This window comes from Danio rerio, chromosome 4, assembly GCF_052040795.2.
Source record: "Danio rerio strain M-AB ecotype USA chromosome 4, GRCz13ab, whole genome shotgun sequence".
NCBI lineage: Eukaryota > Metazoa > Chordata > Actinopteri > Cypriniformes > Danionidae > Danio > Danio rerio.
The window spans coordinates 2,890,857-2,914,002 of NC_141024.2; the positions used below are offsets into that span (position 1 = coordinate 2,890,857).

The following is a 23,146-nucleotide window of genomic DNA, read 5'->3' on the forward strand; positions in this document are numbered from 1 at the left end:
CCAAAATACACGCTGCTGTGTTATGACTGTGAAATGTTTCAGTCTGTCTGAGAGGCACACGCAGAAAATTAATTTAATTTCTCAAGGAGCGCTTAGTCAAGTGGGCGAATCACATTTGCATGATTATGCAAAATTGGACCGAAAGAGAAGCTGAATGAGTTTTCGGAGGATGCGCCACACTGATGGCAACCCACAGACTGTACATATTAAACAGCGGAATATGGGACTGTGCCATGTAGGTCAAATAAAACAGTGTGAGAAGAGTGCAAGATGGAGGCAGAAATGAAATTGCAAGATGGGTTGAAGTGGCCCCTGGTGGCAGAGGAAAATAGTTTTGAGGTTTCAAAGACAGACGGAAGAACCACAGCTGAATTTTAATGTAATGCAGGGTTGAAAAGTCCCTGACTTTTTCCTGATTTTCACAGTCTAAAAAGCCTTCACATATCCATCTTAATTTTCACTTAGGATTGTGTCGCTATTGTCTTGCATTCAAAACAAAGCAACTTTAAAAAAGACTAACCATGGCAAAGCATGTGAAGCACTAATATATATATATATGTGTGTGTGTGTGTGTGTGTGTATGTACACTGCAAAAATGCTTTTCTTAATAATAATCTGCCAAAGGGGCAAGCAAAATAATCTTATCACAAATCGAAAAACAAGATTATTTTATTTTGCTAAAAAAAACCTAAGTAAGAAAAGCTTTTTTTGCAGTGTGTGTGTGTGTGTATATATATATATAAATGTAAAGGACAATTATAAACGTCAAAACAAATTCCATGACCTTACTAACAAATAAAATAATAATAATTCCCTGATTTTCAATGTATGAATTAAACATTTTACATATATAAAACATAATATTAACCAGTGAAATCCCTATCTTAGTCTGCTTTTAAACTTGTGCTAATGAATCCTAACTCTATGAATGTGTTAAATAAATACATCCAGAAAGGAACAAATACTGAAAAAGATCCTGTCGTCTATTATAGTATAGTTTTTATTTCACCTTGCAAAACATTTCTTTCTTTAAAGGGATAATTCACCCAAAGCTAAAAAATTCTGTCATCATTTACACACTAAATATTTGAGTTTTTCTTCTGTCGAACACAAATGAAGATATTTAGAAAAATGTTGGAAACCTGTAACCATTGACTTCCATAATATTTGCTTTTCTGGCTATGGAAGTCAATGGTTACAAGTTTCTAACATTCCTCAAAGTATCTTCTTTTGTGTTCAACAGAAAAAAAAAACACTTGAATGTGAGTAAATAGAGAGTAAATCTCAATTTTTGAGGTGAACTATTACTTTAAATGCATCCTTTCTTTTTCTTTATGGTCCTCCAAAGTAGTAAGTCATTTCTGTATTGAATGTCTACAAGCAAAGTTAGTATAAAACATTCAAACTGAAGTCAAGAGATAAAAAGTTAGCAATTAAATCAACCTGAATCAGCTATTTGTGATTGAGATGAGATTATTTAATCAGAATTTACACATTGACATCATGTGCTTACCAAATCACTCTGATGCACCCAGCAAACCCAAAAATATGAATATATGTAGATTTGTTAGTCTTATTAAAGAGATAGTGCACCCTAAAATTAAAATTTACTTACTATTCACTCTCCCTTAAGTTGTTATTAACCTTTAGCCTATTAACCTGAACCTTAACCCTATTAACCTGAGTTTCATTTAGTCTGTTGAACACAAAAGAAGATATTTTGAAGAATGCTGAAAACCAGTAACCATTGACTTCCATAGTAGGAAAGCCAATGGTTACAGGTTTCCAGCATTTTTCAGAATGTCTTTAACAGAAGTCATAAAGGTTTATAAAAACTTAAAGGAGAGTAAACAGTAAATATTCAAAGAAAGAAACAAGCATGAGTAAATGACAGAATCTTTATTTTTGGGTGAACTATCCCTTTAAACCCAGTATAAACAAATCAAAAACTAATGTATATAAAGACTGAGTGTAGTATTATCATCAACTATAATGAACAATATTTTAATATGACGACTCTATTTGCAGGTTTTATGATGCGCTTGTGGCTTTCTGCAGCATCTGGAGCATGATGGGATACACCGGAGCAAACTCCTTTCCCTGCCTGGCTCGGACAGACTGCACATATGCCTCCAGCGCGCCTCTGCAACAAAGGAAAGTCATATTTTATTTAATTATGCTTGTGCTGAAAACACCAAAGCTGAGGTACTTTCTCTAGAGCACCCTTAGAGGGCGCTGATGTTGCACATGATGTTGATGTTAAACAGAAATTCACTGCCGGACTGCTGGTTGTTAAATATCAATGTTCTGAAAAACTTAGTTTTCTTTGATTATGAAAAAAAATAACAACAATAAATTACATAAAAACAACAGCATTCACCCACAGAAAGCAAATTAAAGTAATATAATATTTTAGAGTAGAGCATAATTAGAAAAATATATATTTATTAAAATATAAAATAAAATAATTACAAAATATAATTTTAAAGCCAAGGAAATATGGAAAAATTAGTAGGTAATATAAATATTTGTAGTATCCTAAATATACGATTCATAAAATACTGAAACATAAATATAATAATATTCACAACAATTAAATTGGTAAGCAGTTGCATTAAATGCAATATGTTATATACATAATTAATAAACAGAAGCTAATAAAATTTAATTAAAAATACTAGCAAAATAAAATGTTACAGCCATGGAAATATGATGGAAAATTTTTGATTAAATAAATATATGATTCATAAAATTCTGTAACAAATGTATAATAAAATGTAATGTAATATAATATCCGCAACAATTAAATTGGCAAATGAATTAAATTGCTTTTGATGCATTTTTTCATAAAGATAATTACTAATTAAACAAAAGCTACTTGATCTATCCATATTTATAGAATGCATAAAATTATTTGCTGTTTTAATATTATTATTATTATTATTATTTCCTGACTTTTCCATGCATGAGAAGAGAATCTTATATTTTGTAGTTAATTTTAATATTGATTTATTGCATAGCTAAGTTGTTAAACAAGTTTTCCACCAGAGTGTCATTGGGAAAGTTTATTGTGAAATCAGCCAAAATAAAACTGTAGTTCTGAGTCTCAGAACTTACCTAATAAGAGTGAGACGGTCCTTCTCTGATGAATGGTCATCCAACCACTGAGAATAGCGAGAGATTGACCACTCCGCTCTCTGTTTATAAGGAAAAGCTGTTTTTAGTGGTCCACAATCTGAACTCTTATAGAAAATAGCCTAAAATATGTTCATCTTTTCCCCCCCGAGCGCTCAAAATGTAATCTGTCATTTAAGGAGCTTACGGGAGGTCAATCACATGGACATAGGTGATTATTCAATTGCCCCACTCAAGGGCATAATAAACAACATTTGACCTCTGCTTGCTAACACCCAAACCTAAAACCTCAATCCTTGAGGATCTATAAATAAGGAGAGGTTTCCATCGCTGAGCAGTTCCAGTGTTATAGATGTGGCTTACCTGATGTGGGGATTTGAGTTCAGCCGGGGCACGAGTGAACATGAAATGCAATATGGTGCTGTAGGGAATCAAATCTCCTAGTGCTTGACTGCTAGCGATGTGCTCATTCGTTTGAAACAGCAGCGGCCTAAAACAGAGACAGACAAATGTATTCATATTCACTGGGAATCACAATTTAGAGTCTGTAATGAATGCTGAAGATTTACAAGGTAGGTGCACACATGAAAAGGAAAATGTCTATTAAAATTACACAAATGTCTGTGCATGCAAAGTCTATTTTTTCAGTGTGTGTTCACTTCAGATGTCAACTCACTACTGACAAGATGAGAAATATATTGCTGAAAAAAAAGTCCCAATTTTGCTGAAATTTGAGGACTAATTTTTGTGCTTGAATGTTATATTTGTTCATTTTAAATCACAATTTAAAGTCTGAAATTAATTCTGAAGATATGCAAGGTAGGTGCACATGAAAAAAGGCCATTAAAATTCCCAAAATATCTGTGCATGTTAAAGTGGAGCTCAAACATCATTGTCTGTGGGATCACTGCAGATATCAACTCAAAATACCTTTACAAAATCCAAGTTTCACTAAAATCTTGTGCTCATTTTGTGCTTAAATGTTATATTAGATTATTTGTTCACTTTGAATCACAATATAGTGTCTGAAATGAATGCTGAAAATTTGCAAGGTAGATGCACACATGAAAAAAATAACATGGCCATTAAAATTGCACAAATGTCTGTGCATGTGGATTTTAGAGTAGGTTCATTGCAGATATCAACTTAAAATACATTTAAAAAATCAGAGTTTCACCCAAATCATCAATTCAATTTTGTGCTAGAATACAATATTAAATTATTTGTTCACTTTGAAACACAATTTAGAGTCTGAAAGGAATGCTGAACATCTGCAAGGTAGTTAAAAAAATAACATGTCCATTAAAATTACACCAATATCTGTGCATGACAAAGTGGATTTTCCAGTGGGTTCACTACAGATATCAACTCACTGCCTAAAGAAATACTTTCCAAAGAAGTCCCATTTTCACTGAAAACAATACTACATTATTTGGTCACTTTGAAACACAATTTAGAGTCTGAAATGAAGATTTGCTAGGTAGATGCACATAAAAAGACCATCAAAATACCCAAAATATCTGTGCATGTTAAAGTGGATTTTCCAGTGTGTGCACTGCAGGTATCAACTCACTGCTCAGAGAAATATATCACAAAAAGTCCCCCTTTCACTAAAAGCAATACTACATTTGTTCCCCTTGAATCACAATTTAGATACTGAAATTACTTCTGAAGATATGCAAGGTAGGTGCACATAAAAAAGGCCATTAAAATTCCCAAAATATCTATGCATGTTAAAGTGGAGCTCAAACATCATTTACCTGTGGGTTTTCTGCAGATATCAACTCAAAATACCTTTACAAAATCCAAATTTCACTGAGATCTTCAATTCATTTTGTGCTTAAACACAATATTGGATGATTTGTTTACTTTCAATCACACTTTAGAGTCTGAAATGAAGATTTGCAAGGTAGGTGCACACATGAAAATTAAAATGTCAATTAAGATTGCACAGATGTCTGTGCATGTGGATTTTACAGTAGGTTTACTGCAGATATCAACTTAAAATACATTTAAAAAATCTGAGTTTCACTCAAATATTCAATTTATTTTTGCACATTTGCAAGGTAGGTGCACATAAAAATTCCCCAAATATCTGTGCATGTGAAAGTGGATTTTCCAGTGTGTCCACTGCAGATATCAACTCACTGCTGACAAGATGAATTAAAAAGGTCCCAGTTTTGCTTCATTCTTGTGCTTGAATACAAATATTAGATTATGAAGTAAAGGTTATATTAAGTTTTAATCAAAACAATCCAAATTGCACTAATATTCATGAACAGAAAACTAATTATGTTTTAAAAATACATTTATCATTGATTTACTGGAAATCATACACTGAATCGCTTGGGTAAGTAAAAGCACAGCACTTTTCAATAAGTCAGGTACTAATTATGCAACATAATGAGGTGGAAATGAAAGCTTATTTTGTTTTTGAGTCTTACCTTCATTTTATTTGCATCATTATTTTCATTCAAAGAGAACAATGCAGATCTACGCATTGTTTTAAGACATTCTTTTTTTCAGCATGGGAAAATCGTACATCTCTTGGGTAAGTAAACGTGTGGTAAGTACACTAACAAGTATGCAAAACACTCAAGCCTTTACACTAAGGAGAGCTATATATAGTTATTCATGCACAACCGAAGTCAAAAGATGAAAGGTCACAAAACAACTTCATGAATCAACTTCAAATTAAAATGCATACACATCTTGAGGGTTTGTCCCTGAATTGTATTATTATCATCTAATCAAACAAGCTTATGAATAGGAGAAAGAAAACAACATCATTTAAAAGCGGCACTATTTCTAAGCGCCCTCATTTCAGGGTGAGATTTTCATTACGCCCTTTAGTTAACTCTCAACAATGTGATCTTCATTTTAATAATTATATCTCTAATTTGGGCTCCTTTGTAATAACATCCATCCCCTGTGGATGCCAGACATCATTTTGCATGCTTGCACACACATTCATTGAGTAAAATAAAGTTGCTAGTGGGGATTCAGGCCTAGTACATGAGGGATCCAGGCACAGCAGCTGCTCCCAGAGCTGGCAAAGATGGCAGCGCTTTAATTTGATTAGCTGTCCTGTGAGACCTCATTGATGTTTATTAAGCTGCCTGGAGGAAGTACAGAGAATACATGCCACTTGAAGCAAATCCATCAGTGAACCCGAATGTTAAGGTGTACATAATATGATACATTAGTTCAGTATGCTATAAAAACACATCTACGAAATGTTCCTAAAAAAAATTAGCTGATACTATACTGCAAGAACGTGCATTGGTGCTTTGCAACGAGTCGCAAAATAATAAACCGCTCTATTAACTCAATGCAACTCATTAAAATTCCCCAAATGTCTGTGCATGTTAAAGTGGATTTTCCAGTAGGATCAGTGCAGATATCAACGCACTGCTGACAAGATGAGAATTATATTGCTGAATTAAAAAAAAAAGTCCCAGTTTTTCTGAAATCCAGGATTTATTTTTGTGCTTAAATACCGCTTGTTCACTTTGAATCACAATTTAGAGATTTGCAAGGAATTGCACATAAATAGTGCAGATAAATATTGCCTTCAGAAATAGTAAGTCAAATTAAGTGAGTTTTTCACTTAAATGACAAGTGAGTTTGTCTTTATAATAGGATTATTTTGCTTGCCCCATTGGCGGATTATTTTGTTATTGATTAATGGAAGTGTTTTGCATTGGTGTTTTGAATAAATAAGATATGCATTGCTTGATGTTGATTAAACGCTCTTCTTTTTTTTTAACATCCACCTAAAATCGCTAATGATAATAATGCGAGTGCATGACATATGCGTGAACTATTTTAGCAGAATTCTTTGGGAGGTGGTGACAGCTTTTTAAATCTATAAAGCATTTTAAGTATTAGATATTGCATACACAAGTTAGTTTTTTCTACATATATTTGGTGGGTTTTGAGCTTTTAGAGTAGCCAGTTTATCGAATTACAAAACCTCATTTTAAACGACTATCAAATTAGCACACATCTTATCTTGGAAGATGTTAATTTTCTTATAAAAGACTGACAGAAAACTTCAATTTGGAAACTAATCATCGATAAAACAAGACCAAGAAATTTGGAGCAGCCAGATCTCAACCTGAAACAACAGGAGCAATAAAAGGTGAGGACTGGAGTATCATCCAGGCATAAAATTTGACACTGACTTCTCCTCAGCTAATCAGACAAGCATCTCCATTAATAACCTTCCTTTCTCTCTCTCTCATCGTTAATTAACAGCAATTTTCAGAGGGAAGACTCCAGGCGACCTCTTCGTCTCAGCGGGGGGAGGATGAGAACAGAAGATGGCACAAAATGAGAGTGTTTGTGTGAAAAATCGACACAGAATCACTGTGACATGAGGAGCTGCGTGCGGTCAGTCGAGGACAGGAAGATTAATTCATCTGACATCATCCAGACTGTAAATAATAATAATAAAAAAACCTCACCTGAAAGAGCGCAGCAGACGGTACGCTTTGCCCAAGTCTGACACTCGTCTGCAGAGAGGAGCCACGGCTAACTCCATCTATAACACATGGACTAGAGTTTATTCGCAAACAATAACAGCAAGCAATCTATAGGGTTTAAACTAGGGCTGTGTGATGGACACTTTTCACATTTCTGAGTTTCTCAGTGGAAAGACGTCATATTTGGATAAACTTAGAGCGCAGTGAATGGGAGAGTGCAACAAATAAGGTTTTTACAATCCTATTTGCTGAAATAATAAAAGAAAAACTCCACAATGGTGTTATCAGGACTTCCAGAAAAAGGACAAATAATTGTGAGACTGATGACAACAGCTGGAAGGGAGAACGTCAAGGTCTGAATTTGGAGTCACACTTAAAATTGAAGTGGACAAACACACTACAGGTTGATCCAACTTTGATGTAATGTCCTTAAAACAAGTCAAAATGAGGCTCAGTAGAGTGTGTGGCCTCCATGTGACTGTATGACCTCCCTACAACGACTGAGCATGCTCCAGATGAGGTGGTGGATGGTCTCCTGAGGGATCTCCTCCCAGACCTGGACTAAAGCATCCGCCAACTTCTGGACAGTCTGTGGTGCAACATGCTGTTGGAAGATGGAACGAGACATGATGTCCCAGATGTGTTCAATTGGATTCAGATCTGGAGAATGGGTGGGTCAGTCCATAGAATCAATGCCTTTATCTTGCAGGACCTGCTGACACACTTCAGCCACATACGGTCTAGCATTGTCATGCAATGGACCAACTACACAATGAACCAAAGCATTGTCTTGCAATTACCCAGGACCAACCACACCAGCATATGGTCTCAAGGCGTCTGAGGATCTCATCTTGGTACCTAATGGCAGTCAGACTACCTCTAGTAAGCACATGAAGGCTTGTGCAACCCTCCAAAGAAATGCCACCCCACACCATTACTGACCCACTGCCAAACTGGTCACACTGAAGGATGTCGCAGGCAGCAGAATGTTCAACATGGAGTCTCCAGACTCCGTCACATCCGCCATATGTGCTCAGTGTGAACCTGCTTTCGTTTGTGAAGAGTACAGGGCACCAGTGGCAGATTTGCTAATCTTGGTGTTCCCTGGCAAATGCTAAATGTCCTGGATGATGTTGGGCTGTAAGTACAACCCCATCTGTGGGCATTGGGCCCTCATACCAGCTTCATAGAGTCTGTTTGTAACCGTTTGTGCAGACACATGCACATTTGTGACCTGCTGGAGGTCATTTTGCAGGGCTCTGGCAGTGCTCCTCTTGTTCTTCCTTGCACAAAGGTGGAGGATTGCTCAAGTTTACCCAACTATGATGACTTTCGCAACTAAGAAACTCAGAAATTTGAAAAAGGGTCAATAAAGGATGACCATCATTTTTTCCCTCACCTGAGCAAAGTCCGCAGCCAACCTCATCTTCCCACCCTCTCCGAGTGGACGCAGGAGGCTGGCATGCCGGATAAACAGAGTTATGGCACGCTGGGCGATTTTCTCCGTACTATCATACAAGAAGTCCAGACACTGCAGCGGGCGGAAGTAGTCATTCATCACGCGTGCAATAAAGCCCTGCAGCTCACGCATGTACAGAGAGCATGGCACATCCGGACGGCCACCCGCAGGTAAAGGACTGGAGAAAAGCACAAAAGAGTAGTGTAATGCAATCTTGTAATGTGAGCATAGACCCGAGCTACAAGCAACACCATTGATTTCCTTTGTCACATAATCAATATTATAAATGTGTAGCTACTGGAACTGCTGAAACACACGCAAGCACGCGCGCACACAATGTCAGGAAAAAGAAGGTCGTGTTAATGCATTTCAACAAGTGACAATCAGTTTCTTGACTTTTTCTTTTCTTGAATGCACAAGGCATCTCATGATAAGGTTGAATTCACACACAAAAAATGACTAAAATCTGAATGCATTTTTTAATGCTGGAATTAAACATGCATTGCGTTTGCGCATCTTTTAAGGTCTTCTGTTGCAACTAGCTTTTATTTTTGATGATACTCGAAATCTCGCTGCTTTGGTGACTGTATTTTGAGTACAAATTCAATAATAGAATGAGTGTTAATTAAAATCATGTACATTTAAAGGAAGTACAACAAATATAGGTAACTTAATAACATGAAAAATTGGGACTAATCTGGCCCTGCGTTTTTGAAAACAATGTACATTTCATATGTATTTATTTAGATTTTAGTGTAAAAAGATAACCTTAAGTTTGACATTGGAATTCATCTTGATTTAGCCAATTTGGGAGGTATTCTGTGGCAATTAGTTTTATTTTGTGTCATGATTATTTTTTGTATATTTTTGGTAATTAGTGTTATGTCTGCTACTACTATGATGCAGTATTTACTACAAAAGTACAGATAATATAATGTATAATAATTAGGTAAAATCAGCATATGTTTAAGACAGTACAACAAATAGAGCCACAATATATAGATATTTAAAAACAGAAAGAAGTGGGACTCAACTGGCTCTACATTTTATAAAGTTATATCAGTTATATAAGTTATATCTCATATTTATTTCATTTGATTTGGGTGTAAAAAGATCACCTTAATTATGACCTTGAGATTCATCTTGATTTACCTTTTTTTGTTAATCTTTTGATGTATTCTGTGGCAATTAGTTTTATTGTTGTTTTACGAGTAATTTTCGTCAATTTTTGGCAGTTTTAGTTTTATGACTGTCACTACTGTGATTTAGTATTTACTACAAGAGTACAGATAATATAATGTATAATAATTAGGCATAATAGTATAATAATTAAACCTTATCATGAGATTCACGCCAAAATGCCTTCTTGTGCATTTAAGAAAAGTAAATGTCAGGACATACTGATTGTCACTTGTTAAAACGCATTAACACAACCTTCTATACCATGTTTATTTCTTTGCCATCTTCCCTCAGGAGTGTCTTAATAACAGTGGGGACAGAAATAAAACAAGCCCACCAAGCCTGACTCCAGTGGCCCCGAGGAGACGTGAGATGTGGACAAAAGAAAGCTGCGCTGAATCACAGGGGTGACGCTTTAAATGTTATCAAACGCTGGCACATCACTCTCTGTTGTATTCAGCGTATCAACCGGAATGAGAGAACGAGCAAAAGAAAACGAGAGATAAATGCAGAAGAGAGACTACAGAGAATGTGTCCTGTGTAACAGCCAAGAAATATTCATTTATAGTTAGTGTGTTGGTTTTTCTGCACCTATGTTGGCATTTGTAGACTCATGACATGACAGATATATTATGACATGACAGAAAGGAGTTTTTTACTGCAATAAAATGGTTTTATTTCTTTGGATTTGTCTTGTTTCTAGTCCAAATATCTGAAAAATCTTAAATCAAGAAGCATTTTCTAGACAAGCATAACAACTTGTCTTGTTTTAAGAAATAATGTGTCAAAATTAAGTGAGTTTTTTCCTTAAAACAAGCAAAATAACCTGCCACTTGGGTAACCAAACAATCTTATGCCAAAAGGAAAAGCAAGAGTATTTTGTATGTCCACACTGTTATTAAGACACTCCTGAGGGAATATGAAACATGATATAAACATGGTGTAATTTTTAATGATGCACTTAAACAAAGCCTGCAGTTTTATACCATATAGGTGATGTCTCGGTGTACAAGTTTAATGAAAAGTTTTTGTGGGCAAAGAAATAAACATGGTATATATTTTTTTATTGCTGCACTTAAAAAAAAAACTTTTTACATTTTTTTTTGTCTTTTTTCTAGTCCAAATATATAAAAAATCTTGTTTAAAGAAATAATTTGTTTAGATTTAAGAAACAAACAAAAAAAATATGTTTAATTATCTGCCAATGGGGTAAGCAAAATAATCTTGTTTTCCTTTTGATTCAAGATTATTTTACTTGTTTTAAGGAAATGCTCACTTAATTTTGACATATTATTTTTTAAAACAAGACTTTTGACAAGACAAGAATTTTGACATATTATTTTTTAAAATAAGACGATATGTTTTGCTCGTCTATAAAAATCTTCTTGATTTAAGAGTGTTTAAATATTTGGACTGGAAACAAGACAAAAAAATAGATGCATGAAAAGAAATGCTTATTAATTACATGTTAAATGCATATTCACATGTACTTGAAATGAGATTTGTAAAGCTAATATACACATAAGAAAATGCTAATAAAATTGAAATGAAAAACAACAAATACATTGTACTGCTATCATTGTAGCATTGTGTGATATCCAAACTTAAAAATACTGGCGGTGCAACCACATCTTTCTTTTTAACTTAACTTGGTTTCATTGATGCTTATTAGTAAGAGAGTTACAGTATCAAATATCAAGAATCAGTAAGATATCAATTGTTCCAGTCTAGCAATCTGACAATCTTCACAATTTCTTGCTTTCTGAAACAAACTGTAAATTCTAGCATCAAAAACAATATTTAAGACAGAAACACAAATAAAAAAATATAATAATTATAATAAATAAAAAACACATACATAGTGTTATTATAATAAGAGCTTTGCTAGCTTACCTAGAGAAATCCTCCTGATGCATAGTAATAAGTATCGCTTCGACAGAGTCTGTAACAGAATTCAGTAGAGGCTGAACGGCACTGCTCATCAGTGCTTGAACCGCCTGCAAGAAACACATAAAACACAATACAAGTTAACTAAAGAATGTGAATTAAACTACAAATATCCATGACAACAGTTACTGAAGATGTGTGAAAGAGTTTTTGGTGACACTTTAGTTACAGTACCATTTGTTACCATAGATAGTACCTGGCTTGTATCTATGCTCTTGTATAGATTGAAAAGAGGGTGGGACTGAGTAGCTCCTCCCCTTTTAAAAAAAATGCCAATTATATTTTGTTTGCATGGTGCTTTCACATGAAAAGCAAATGAGAAGCGTATTAAAGGGGGCAGGGCATGTCAGATACCAGGGGGCAGTTGATTGGTCACGATTTGATGTGAAATCGAAATTTGAGGTGACAAGAAAAAAATCGTTGACAAAGCTTTAGATGTTAATACCAGTTTCATATTTTCTAAACGCAAATTCCGTCACCGTTTTGGACCACACTAGCTAATAGATATCCTTAAAACTAACCTTTAATGGTTTGTTTATAGCAGGAATTGCGTCTTAAAATAAAGTTTGACCAATGTGTTCTTTCGAAGGTCATTGATTTTTGTAGTATTTCCTCAAAGTCACATGGCGACTTATGCCAACAACTGCTCTCCCATGTGATTGCCTGACATTTGCTGATGGGACATCAGTCTGACCATCGCGTGTCACAGCAGCTGGACTCCTCATCCCAGCCTCTTATCCGGCTCTCCATCTCTGAGTGACATCAATGCAAACCCAATAGGTCTCTCTGACCAAATAGGTCCGGTCATTGGCAAAATCTCCTGCAAGCGGGAGATAAAGAGCAAATCTCTGCTGGACATCTCTTCTTTTTAGACTCCTTCACGACAAAGTTGGTCCTCAAATACTTTGCAGATCTAGCTATCCTATTATTCGGACCACCCAGAGGCTAAAAAAATAAAGAATGGCAAAGTAAGGCTTTAGTTTATGTAATAATTCTCACCATTTACTACTGGGGCACTACCTGCCTATTATTAAGATGCTTATTTTCTGATGTAAGTGCATGTAATTAAGGCCACTTAATATAAAGTTGGACCTTTTTTAAATTTTATTTGATAAATTTTGAACAGAAATAGCACAAAATAAGTGCAGATTCTGTTTGGCCCCTATTTAAACAAAGGCCATAAGAACATGCATCCCCATTGCATGAGTTATTTGGGACATGGGTATCAATGTGACATGTCCTACATGGGAGGAAAGCAAAAGACAAGCGTGTGCTCAAGTGTGCTGTAGTGTTTTCACCTTGGATTGTTGTGTTTGCACTTAAAGATCTTTAGTTTAAGTAGCAATTCACACCATTTACTACTGGTCTATTACTTGCCTATTATTAAGATTAATTAAGGCCACTTAATATAGAGTTGGACTTTTTTATTATTATTTTTTTAATTTCGCTCAGAAATAGCACAAAATAAGTGCAGATTCTGTCTGGCTATTTAGTTATTTAGGACATGATCACCAATATGACATGTCTTACATGGAAGAAGAGCAAAAGAAAAGCGGGTGCTCAAGTGTTGTATCGTGTTTTCACCTTGGATTGTTGTGTTTACGCTTAAAGATCAGGGGTTAGTGTGTGCGCGCTTCTGTCCAGCTGGCAGGTTTTGTTAAAAGAGATGAAGGGAAAGAGAATGACCAGTTTACCCATCTGATAGCCAATTTACCTCAAGGGAGAGAGTGCTGAATTCAGAGCGGCTCAATGTTTACCCAATTACTTTCCAAAACCACCTTCAGACTCGGTGTGTGTTAGTGTACAGATGCAGCACCTCTATCAAAATCCTGACCCTTTGTTCATTGTCCCTCATGCTCACCTTTTAATTTCAATCTATCACAGATGCGCACATAATCACAGCCTGATGGTGTATCACGCACCGCCGTCTGCATAAATTGGGCTATGCACTTGTTGCTAAAAAGCACTTCCACATAAATGTCAAGGATGTCTGCTGTGAGCTGATATTCAAACCAAAAAATATACAAAAAGAGACGATACTGATGGTTTTTAGCATGCTTTTAGTTGGAGTCTTTGACTGTCTGACTCTCTCTCACGCTCTGTCTGTGCACAATATTGCTCGTAAATATAATTTAATTAGAAATTAATCACAAATGTGATGTTGTGTGGAGATTGCATAGTGTTATTTTAAATTCTGAACCAAGAGTGTGGTTCATGTTATCTTGTTGTCATGTTGAGTAGTGCACTTGTAATGTTGAGATCTGTCTTACATGCATTACTCGATTAGCTGGATTTGTTTATTGAAGATTTGACACAATCCAGGATACTTTCATACTTCAAAACTCATCCGGATGTTGTCATAACAATAGGACTGGTAGCTCAAATCTGCTTGGGAGCTGTCACAATCTCCAGCAAATTGCTGGAGAACTACACACACCCCACACTAAAGAATTGCAACTACCAGCATGCACCTCGTGCACACCGGTTCCTGTTGTTCACTGATCTTTGGTTTCACCACATAATCACATCAGGATTCACATCACATATATCACAAATAACTAGCAACACAAACACATTCAATATCACCATCAATTACCCTTTTCATACCTGAAACCCAGTATTTAAAATCCTAATGACATTTTATACACATTTTTCCTATTTGAGGTTGCCTAAAACATATTTTTGATGGCAAAAGCTGACATTTCATATTTAAAGGACGAGAGCAATCTTAAAAACAGTGACAGTGACATGTGCTTTCTGTCTAATTCTCATTAGATTGATTTCTTTTAGTTTTACCTCTAAAGATGCTGTGAGCGATTGTTCTGCTGCTAGAGGAAAACTGCCCAGTCCGGATATAACCTAAAAAGAAGACAACTCAAAGTTAGCAATCATCCAACAATTCGAGCCCTTGAACAGTGATTCCCTGTCCTCACTCACAGTTCAAGCTCTAAAAAAATAATCCTACTAAAACAAGCGCCTTCACTTTTCAACTTTGATCACCGCCAGCTTAAATATTTAATCACAGAGTAATCTCTTTTTATTACCTTATTAATCAAACAGGCCAGGAAAAAGCTTTGGCTTCTGCTGTCATGTTTTTTTAATGGGGCAGACGGGGAACTACATCAGCTGGTGCTAAAAAAGCCACCTGTGAAATATCACCACTCAAATAGTACAGATATGATTGGTGAAGAGTCTGCGGTTTTCCCAAGAGGAAAGACACTGCATTGATATGCGCTTTACAGAAAGATGGACTATGTCCTGCACATAGAGGCTGTTTTAAAACACTGCAGGTCTCTTTAATAACTTCAAATGCTTATGTTTTAACACTTACTCGGCAGGGAGGAGTGATTTCATTTATCCAGCTGAATGAGTTCTGTTAATAAAATGGTGTTGGAAAGACATCTATTGGAAAAATGTCAATGGGATGCCAAACCAGAACTCTGCTTAGATTTCTTAAATTGTATTAAAAGAAGAAACTTCAGATATTTTTTTTCCGAATTTTAATCGAACATGCTGTATTGGAACTAACTAAACTACACTAGGGTTAAAAATAAATTACCTACTGAATAAGAGGTGTCAATCTTACCTTAGCCACAGCTTGCTGCAAGCGGAAAAGAGAGTTCACAACGGCAATGTTTCTCCTCTGGCCCTCCGTTAGGGGTCCGATCACCTGACTTGCATCCCCCTGAGTACACAGCTGAAACACATGACAGAAGAAACCAGGAAGGGAGAATAAAAGAATAAGAGATTAAACATATTAGTAGTGCTGGGCAAAGACTAATCATGATTAATCTCATGCAAAATAAAAGCTTGATTTGGCATAAGATTGTCTACAGAACAAACCACTGTTTTACAATGACCTAATTACTTTAACCTAATTAAGCCTTTACATGTCACTTTAAACTGAGTACTAGTATCTTGAAGAATATCTAGACAAATATTATGTGCTGTTATCATGGCAAAGATAAAAGGGGTTTCAAAATACTGTGGTAAAATATATTTACACATGGTGCAGAACAAGGGAATTTAATGCAGTGCTTTGTGTACATTCTGAGACCCACTTTATATCGTATATAAATGCTCCAGTGAATCAATCATGCAGTGAAGATCATTGATTATTAAAGAAACGCGGCGATTTTGTAACACCATACAGTTCAACTGGGTTACTAAAAATTCTAAATCCTTCAGCTTATACCCTATTAAGCATCACAATCAAAGTAAATAATCAAGAAGTCAACATCAAAAACAAGGAGACCGCAGGCTGCCGCTAATTTCCCCAGATGTCCTAGTGTTCGTTTGAGGTCAGAAGCGATTTGCTCGGTGGTGGCACAGCGGTCAGCATGCTGAGACACGGGCGTCACATATGAAGCTCAAACAGCAGAAGCAGCTGGCATTGTGGGTAGGAGGGCAAGCAACACAGAGAGGAAAAAGAAGACAGATTTGCACTGCTCAGTGCCACACCATAGAAACTAACAAGCAGAGGGTTGTCTCAGTCACGAGCGGACCACCGCACACAAACACATATTCGTGCTGCACTGCTGCCTCCTGACATAAACAAACAGCTACTACAGACCAAACAGCTCAAAGTCCAAAATGCAGAAAAAGAAGCAGCACACACTCTTGATCTTGCTGTGTCGACTTTTGAGGCTGAAAATTCAACTCTACAGTTGAATAAAAGTGACTTTCATTCACATTTTAGGAGTTTGAAATAATGTAATGTATAAGAAAATAATAATATATAGGGAAATAGGCCTGTAAAACGACAGAAAATGCACTGGCAGCTTATTACAAGGTTTTTTGTTGTGTAATATACAACATTACCCCAGACAATATAGCACTGCAAACTATAGTTTTAACCGGCTCAGATCAAACCCACTTACATATAAGCAATGGATCAAAAAATTTGAGAAATTTACGAAATGGAAAGAATAAATTATTGCGTTAGACTCCAGATTATTTTATTTGAAGCAAAATGTAACCCAATCCTAAGAATAACACAAAACTTATAGGGCTGCACTGTATATTATTTCAGCATGTGCATGTGTGCAATAGCCATGTTGCAGGATATGCAATTTTGAGTTAATATGTTGGGATTATATTTGAGCAAGAGCCACAATTTCGGAAACATGAGATTTGTGGAGTTTAAGAAAAGTTGATGATCTGCATACGTTTTTAAAAGCTGTGACTTTGCATTCAGGATAGGCACAAGGAATCTTACCTTTTGTAAGTTTACAACTATTTACAATAAAGATTATGCAGTGCTTTTAAATATAGATATTCAATTTCTGTACCTGAATACTGTTTGGCTCCTCAGAAAACCATTAGGCACTGTAAATATTTCTTCTTCTGTGCTTTATTGTATTTCATACATGCTTTTCAATTCTTTAAATTATATTTTATGCATGATTTACACCCCTAATAATCCAAAATCAGCCTAAATGAATGAATTCTTTCTAAATTCTATTCAAGCTGTCTGGTGAAATTATATTCATATCGCAATATATTCCTTAATTAATTTTCTTTATTGACTGTGAGCGGTCGCCACAGTGAAATGAACCACTAACTTATCCATCATATGTTTTACGCAGCGGATGCCATTCCAGCTGCAACCCAACACTGGGAAGCACCCATACACACTCATTCACACTCATACACTACAGCCAATTTAGCTTATTCAATTCACCTATAGTGCATGTCTTTGGACTGTGGGGGAAACCGGAGCTCCCGGAGGAGTGAGAGGGGAGAACATGCAAACTCCACACAGAAATACCAACGGACCCAGCCGGGGCTCGAACCAGTGACCTTCTTGATGCGAGGTGATTGTGCTACCCACTGTGCCACCGTGACGCCTATCACAATATATATTGCAAAAAAACAAAATATTGCAATATCATATTTTTTCAATATCGTGCAGATCTAATAACTAACTGTAAATGTACAACGTAGATATAGTAAACACAATATATACATAACTAGTATATGAAACATTTCCCCCACCTCTTTTTACTCCAACACAATATATATATATATATATATATATATATATATATATATATATATATATATATATATATATATATATATATATATATATATTGTATAATATTATATATATAGAACACTGTGCAAATTTTCCGCTAATCTTTTCAGTAGCCATCCCTATTGACTTCTCTGATGCATCTCTAATTTTATTTTACGTTCTAATAAAAAAAGCATTAAAAATGTTAATAGTTTAAAAAAAACTTGTGGTTTTAAGATCTCATAATGCAGTTCAAAAGCATTAATAAACTAGGAAAAATAAAACAGTAAAATATGCAATACAAAAAAAAAGCCTGCTAATTTATGGATATTTTTACAGTGCAAGAGATCACACCTTGCATCAAAGGTTGGGGGAATAAAATTGGGAAATAAAAAAAAAGTTCACACATAGTCTGCAAGGAAAGCCACATAGGATAGTGGCAGCGGAGTGCCATGGCAACGGTCTAAAAATGGAAAAGCAACGGTTAATTAACGTTTCCCGTGGCAGGTGTGGAGATGCCAAGTGTGGTGCAGTAACGCTAGTGGTTGCTCCTTCACACCTGATGTTAAATAAAGCACAGCCTCCAGCACATATCTGCAGTCCAATACAGTAATGAACTATTCCGAGATTAACTGCTGTGCAACCCCGGCTTTGCAGTAAACCTGCCCGAAGACCCAAAACATTCCCCTTCTTCAGTAATCCTCAGAGAAGTACACTGTTGTCAGATATTTCCGCCTACAGCTAAACCAGATTAGAGGAAGATACTTTGAAAGTTATTTTCAGCCGTGTTAAAGTAAACTACTGTCAAGTAACACTTTTGAGTCAATAGTAAGATACATACACAACATTTTAAGATAATAAAGTATGTTAATACTAGTAACAAACTCTGATATATAATTGAAGTCAGAATTATTAATCCCCCTTCCTCCCCCCATATATTATCCCCCAATTTCTGTTTCATGGAAAGACGATCAACACATTTCTAAACATAATAGTTTTAATAACTCATTTCTAATAACTGATTTCTTTTATCTTTGCCATGATGACAGCACATAATATTCCACTAGATATTTTTCAGGATACTAGTATTCAGTTTAAAGTGACATTTAAAGACTTAACAAGGTTAATTAGACAAGTCATTGTATAACAGTGGTTTGTTCTGTAGACCAGTGGTTCCCAAAGTGGGGGTCAATAAGGCAATAAGGGAGGGTTGCTTAGTGATTTCCAAAAATCATAACTATTAGAAGTAATATATTTTATCCATAACCTACAGAAAAAAAATAGTAGAAATAGATACATAAAAAAAAAAAAACATGCCTTTCGCTTTTTTTGCGACCCCTGGGGTGATTATGTTATATTAAAGACACAGCACATTGATTTTATGGCACTAGGTTAAACTTTCTGACACTATTATGGCACTCACGTACTTTAAAAATTAATTCAGGCCACAACTAAAGATGGAGGATGGTCTCTGAGTGGTGTTCTTCAAAATTAAATGCTAAATAGACTCTGGACAGTGTTGGGCAAGCTACTTAAAAAATACTTTAGTCTTTACTACAGTAAACTATATATAGACCTCCTCTCCTTTAGTCATCTTTCCATCAAGCAAATTTCTCGTGTTAGCCTAATTGGTTGGTGACGTTCCCAACCAGAGCGAGAGGTGACATTAACGCACCAAAAAGTTTGTTGTCAACCACCGTAAAACAGGAAGAAGAAATTGTCATTCTCGCCATCACATGGATTTACTTTCATCGGCTAGACACCAGCCTCACTGCTCTGTAAATGTCGGTGCTGTCACTTATTGATCCGCGATTGCTAAATGTAGCTTGTGTGGATGCTACTGCGCTACTTGCTTTAAATTCAAGCTTCGCTTTTGAAAAGCTATTTGATTTATAAAGTAGCGATGCTACCGCCACGCTACTGAGAAATGTAGTTAAGCTTGTAGTGTCACTACTTGTTGCGACGTTACTGCTCAACGCTGCCTATTGGCATGCATGGTCCTTGTGTGCAAAGCCTGTATGTTTATAACCACCTAAGAGGATATTGGGGGTCTTGAGTCACTGGCATTGTTGTTTTAAAAACTGCTTTTATTCTAGCCTAAATACAACAAATAAGACCTTCTCCAGAAGTTAAAATATTATAGGAAATACTGTGAAAAATTCCTTGCTCCGGTAGACATCATTTGGGAAATACTTGAAAAGGAAAAAAAATAATTGCATTTGTAGTAATAAACTGTATTGTTTCAAAAAGCAATTGTTTTTGTGAATTCCTGGCATGAGAAAATCAGATTTTCTGATCTATAGCCATTGGAGAAAATTGGCATTAATTGCATCTTCTGATTAGACGGGAAATATAGGCTTCATCAGGACATTGGCTTGAGTTTTATATGAACCATAAAGCAAACTTCTGCAATGCAAGAAGCACTCCCAAAGCTTTTGTAAATAATTCTACAAGTGCAGTCCTGCGGAAATTTTTGGATCAGAGCTGTTTCAAGTCCCGTTCCATTATCACAGCATGAAGGATATCAGAGGTCAATAGAGACACAGTCTTTCGCTTTGTCTTCATTTATATCCAACCATTAACTGATGAAGTCCGCAAGCTGTTAAGCTGGATTTGATTAAAAAAGAAGCCATCTGTGTCGACTTGGAGAGATTCTCGCTTCCTCGAATTGTCAAAACAATATTTCTGATCGCTTTGAAGAATCATGCAATATACCAGTATGATATCACTACTTCGAAGTCCGAGGACAGGTCAAGGCTTGGCACTAAAAAAAGATCCTGAATTGAGTTCACAGGGTTCTGATGTCTCATCGGACACATCTGTACTGCAGGAAAGAACAGAACCAAATCCTCGTTATTCATCTTTTTGCTGACATAAGACAGATTGAGTCAATGGGCCAGTGATTTGAGGACAGACACCAGACTAATCCAATCACACCACCTCCATTGCCAGGCACGGTCAATCACACCTCCAGCTTACAGTGAATGGAGATAGACCTACATGAACAAGCCATTCTGCTAAAGCTGACAGGCAATGTGGTATATACACAAGCAGATTCAATGACTTTTTAAAAATATCATTCATTTTAAATCAAGCACCTTGTAATTTCTAATTCCCATCATATCTAGCACCATGAAAGTCCTTACTGTACTTAGACATTTTTACCATTTTAGGTGCAAGTGAAATGTTGAGTAAAGTTTTAACAATTTTGACAATTTTAACTTTTTAATTTCTATACAATTCAGTATTAGTGATATTTAAATGTTCTTTCTGAAACACTGATAAAAACATGCAATATTTGATTTGAATTAAGATTTTCAATTGAAAAAGTTCTGTTTTTTCCTTCAGTTTTTAACAATTAAGTACAATTGCTAAAATAAAACCTATTAACAAATTGAATGCCATATTTATTGGCCAAAGCCATATCATCCTGCAGCCCAAGTTACTCAGCAAAGCTATGCAGGGCTGAGGTCAGCAGGAGGCACTCAACTTCTGTGGGTCCTAATGCCCCAGTAAAGTGAAGGGAACAGTCAGCTTGAGGAGAAACAATTCCAAGGGCCCATGTTGTTTAGGGCCCCCCAGAGTTATTAGAATCCCCCCCCGAACATTTGCCATGTACCACCCCACCACCTACTCCCCCCCTCCACTGCATGTCCGCCCACCGCCCGCCTCCCCCTGAACGTCCGCTACATCCCCCTCAAAATGTCCACTATAAGCTCCCCCGTCCATGCTAATGTTTTCATTTCCTTTTGGATGAGACGTTAAACAGAGATCCTGACTCTCTGTGGTCATTAAAAATCCCATTGCTTTTCTTGTAAAGAGGAGGGATGTAACTCCGTTGTCCTGGCCAAATTCCCTCTATCGGCTCTTACCCATCATGGCCTCCCAATCATCCCCATCCACTGAATTGGCTCTTTCACTGTCTCTCCACTCCACCAATAGCTGGTGTGTGGTGAGCGCACTGGCGCTGTTGTCCTGTGGCTGCCGTCGCATCATCCAAGTGGATGCTGCACACTGGTGGGGGTGTGGAGAGACCCGTCTCATGATTGTAAACCGCTTTGAGTGTATGGCCACACATAATAAATGCGCTATATAAATACACATTACATTACATTTCATTAAAGGATCTTCAAGGAACTATATTTGTTTTTTTTTAGTACTTTACAGCCCTTGAATTCATATGTCTGAAGTTCAAGTACTTTTAAGCCCTTTCAAGAAGTGTGGTAACCCTGACAGATTTCATTGTACTTGTACAATGAGAGTCAAGATTGTATTTTATTCTATTCTATTCACAATTATTAACTACACTAAGCAATTACTGCATTTTGTTGCGATTTCACTCTCTACCGTCACCATTGGCTGGTTCATAGGGCTGCTATTTATAGACCGAATCAACATGCACCTCTAACTAGGTAGGGTGGGATCTTCCCTGCCTCTTGTCCAGGTCATGGCTCTCAGCAGGTGCTCTGATTCTTCAGCGCTTGTTGAGACGCGTCCCACCCTTCCCCGGCTCTCATAATGAGCTCAGTCGCCAACCATGTGTGTCACCTCCCTGGCAGGGTTGAGGGGCATGAGAGCAGACAGCCTCCCGCTCAGCCGAGCTCATTATCCCTGTGTGTCTCTTACCAACTGCTCCGACTTGACGCAGAAGAGCTGCACCGTCTTGGCGGCGTTCTTGGCCACTGCAATCGTGAGGCCGGAATCCACTGATGCAACATTCAGCTCACTAGCATACAAAAACAACATGCATTACAGTCAGTCAACACAATACTTTCAATCAGAAGAGTCTGTATGCAGTCTGGTTACTTTAATCACCATACATTTACCAGATTATCCAGATTAGGTGATTTGCTATATAAAATAGATTTTTTTTTTGATAGTTGATATTTCTCTTGCATGCAATTTTTACATATTGTTGGT

At 36.4% G+C, this 23,146-nt stretch overlaps 1 protein-coding gene across 2 annotated transcripts in view; it reads right to left on the minus strand.

The window, feature by feature from the left end:
* Positions 1–355: 355 nt before the first annotated feature.
* cog5 (component of oligomeric golgi complex 5) overlaps positions 356–23,146 on the minus strand; it is a 90,257-nt gene continuing 67,466 nt past the window's right edge. Inside the window, exons 14-22 of one of the 2 annotated variants that reach the window (NM_001045144.2) lie at positions 22,853–22,952; positions 15,794–15,904; positions 15,004–15,066; positions 12,154–12,257; positions 9,022–9,259; positions 7,605–7,681; positions 3,499–3,625; positions 3,118–3,197; positions 356–2,143 (exon numbers count right to left, since the gene is read on the minus strand). In NM_001045144.2, coding sequence (NP_001038609.2) covers positions 2,032–2,143; positions 3,118–3,197; positions 3,499–3,625; positions 7,605–7,681; positions 9,022–9,259; positions 12,154–12,257; positions 15,004–15,066; positions 15,794–15,904; positions 22,853–22,952 — 1,012 coding nt within the window. In that variant the 3' untranslated portion in view covers positions 356–2,031. The remainder of the gene's footprint in view (positions 2,144–3,117; positions 3,198–3,498; positions 3,626–7,604; positions 7,682–9,021; positions 9,260–12,153; positions 12,258–15,003; positions 15,067–15,793; positions 15,905–22,852; positions 22,953–23,146) is intronic. The other variant, XM_087247484.1, reaches the window with a different exon arrangement.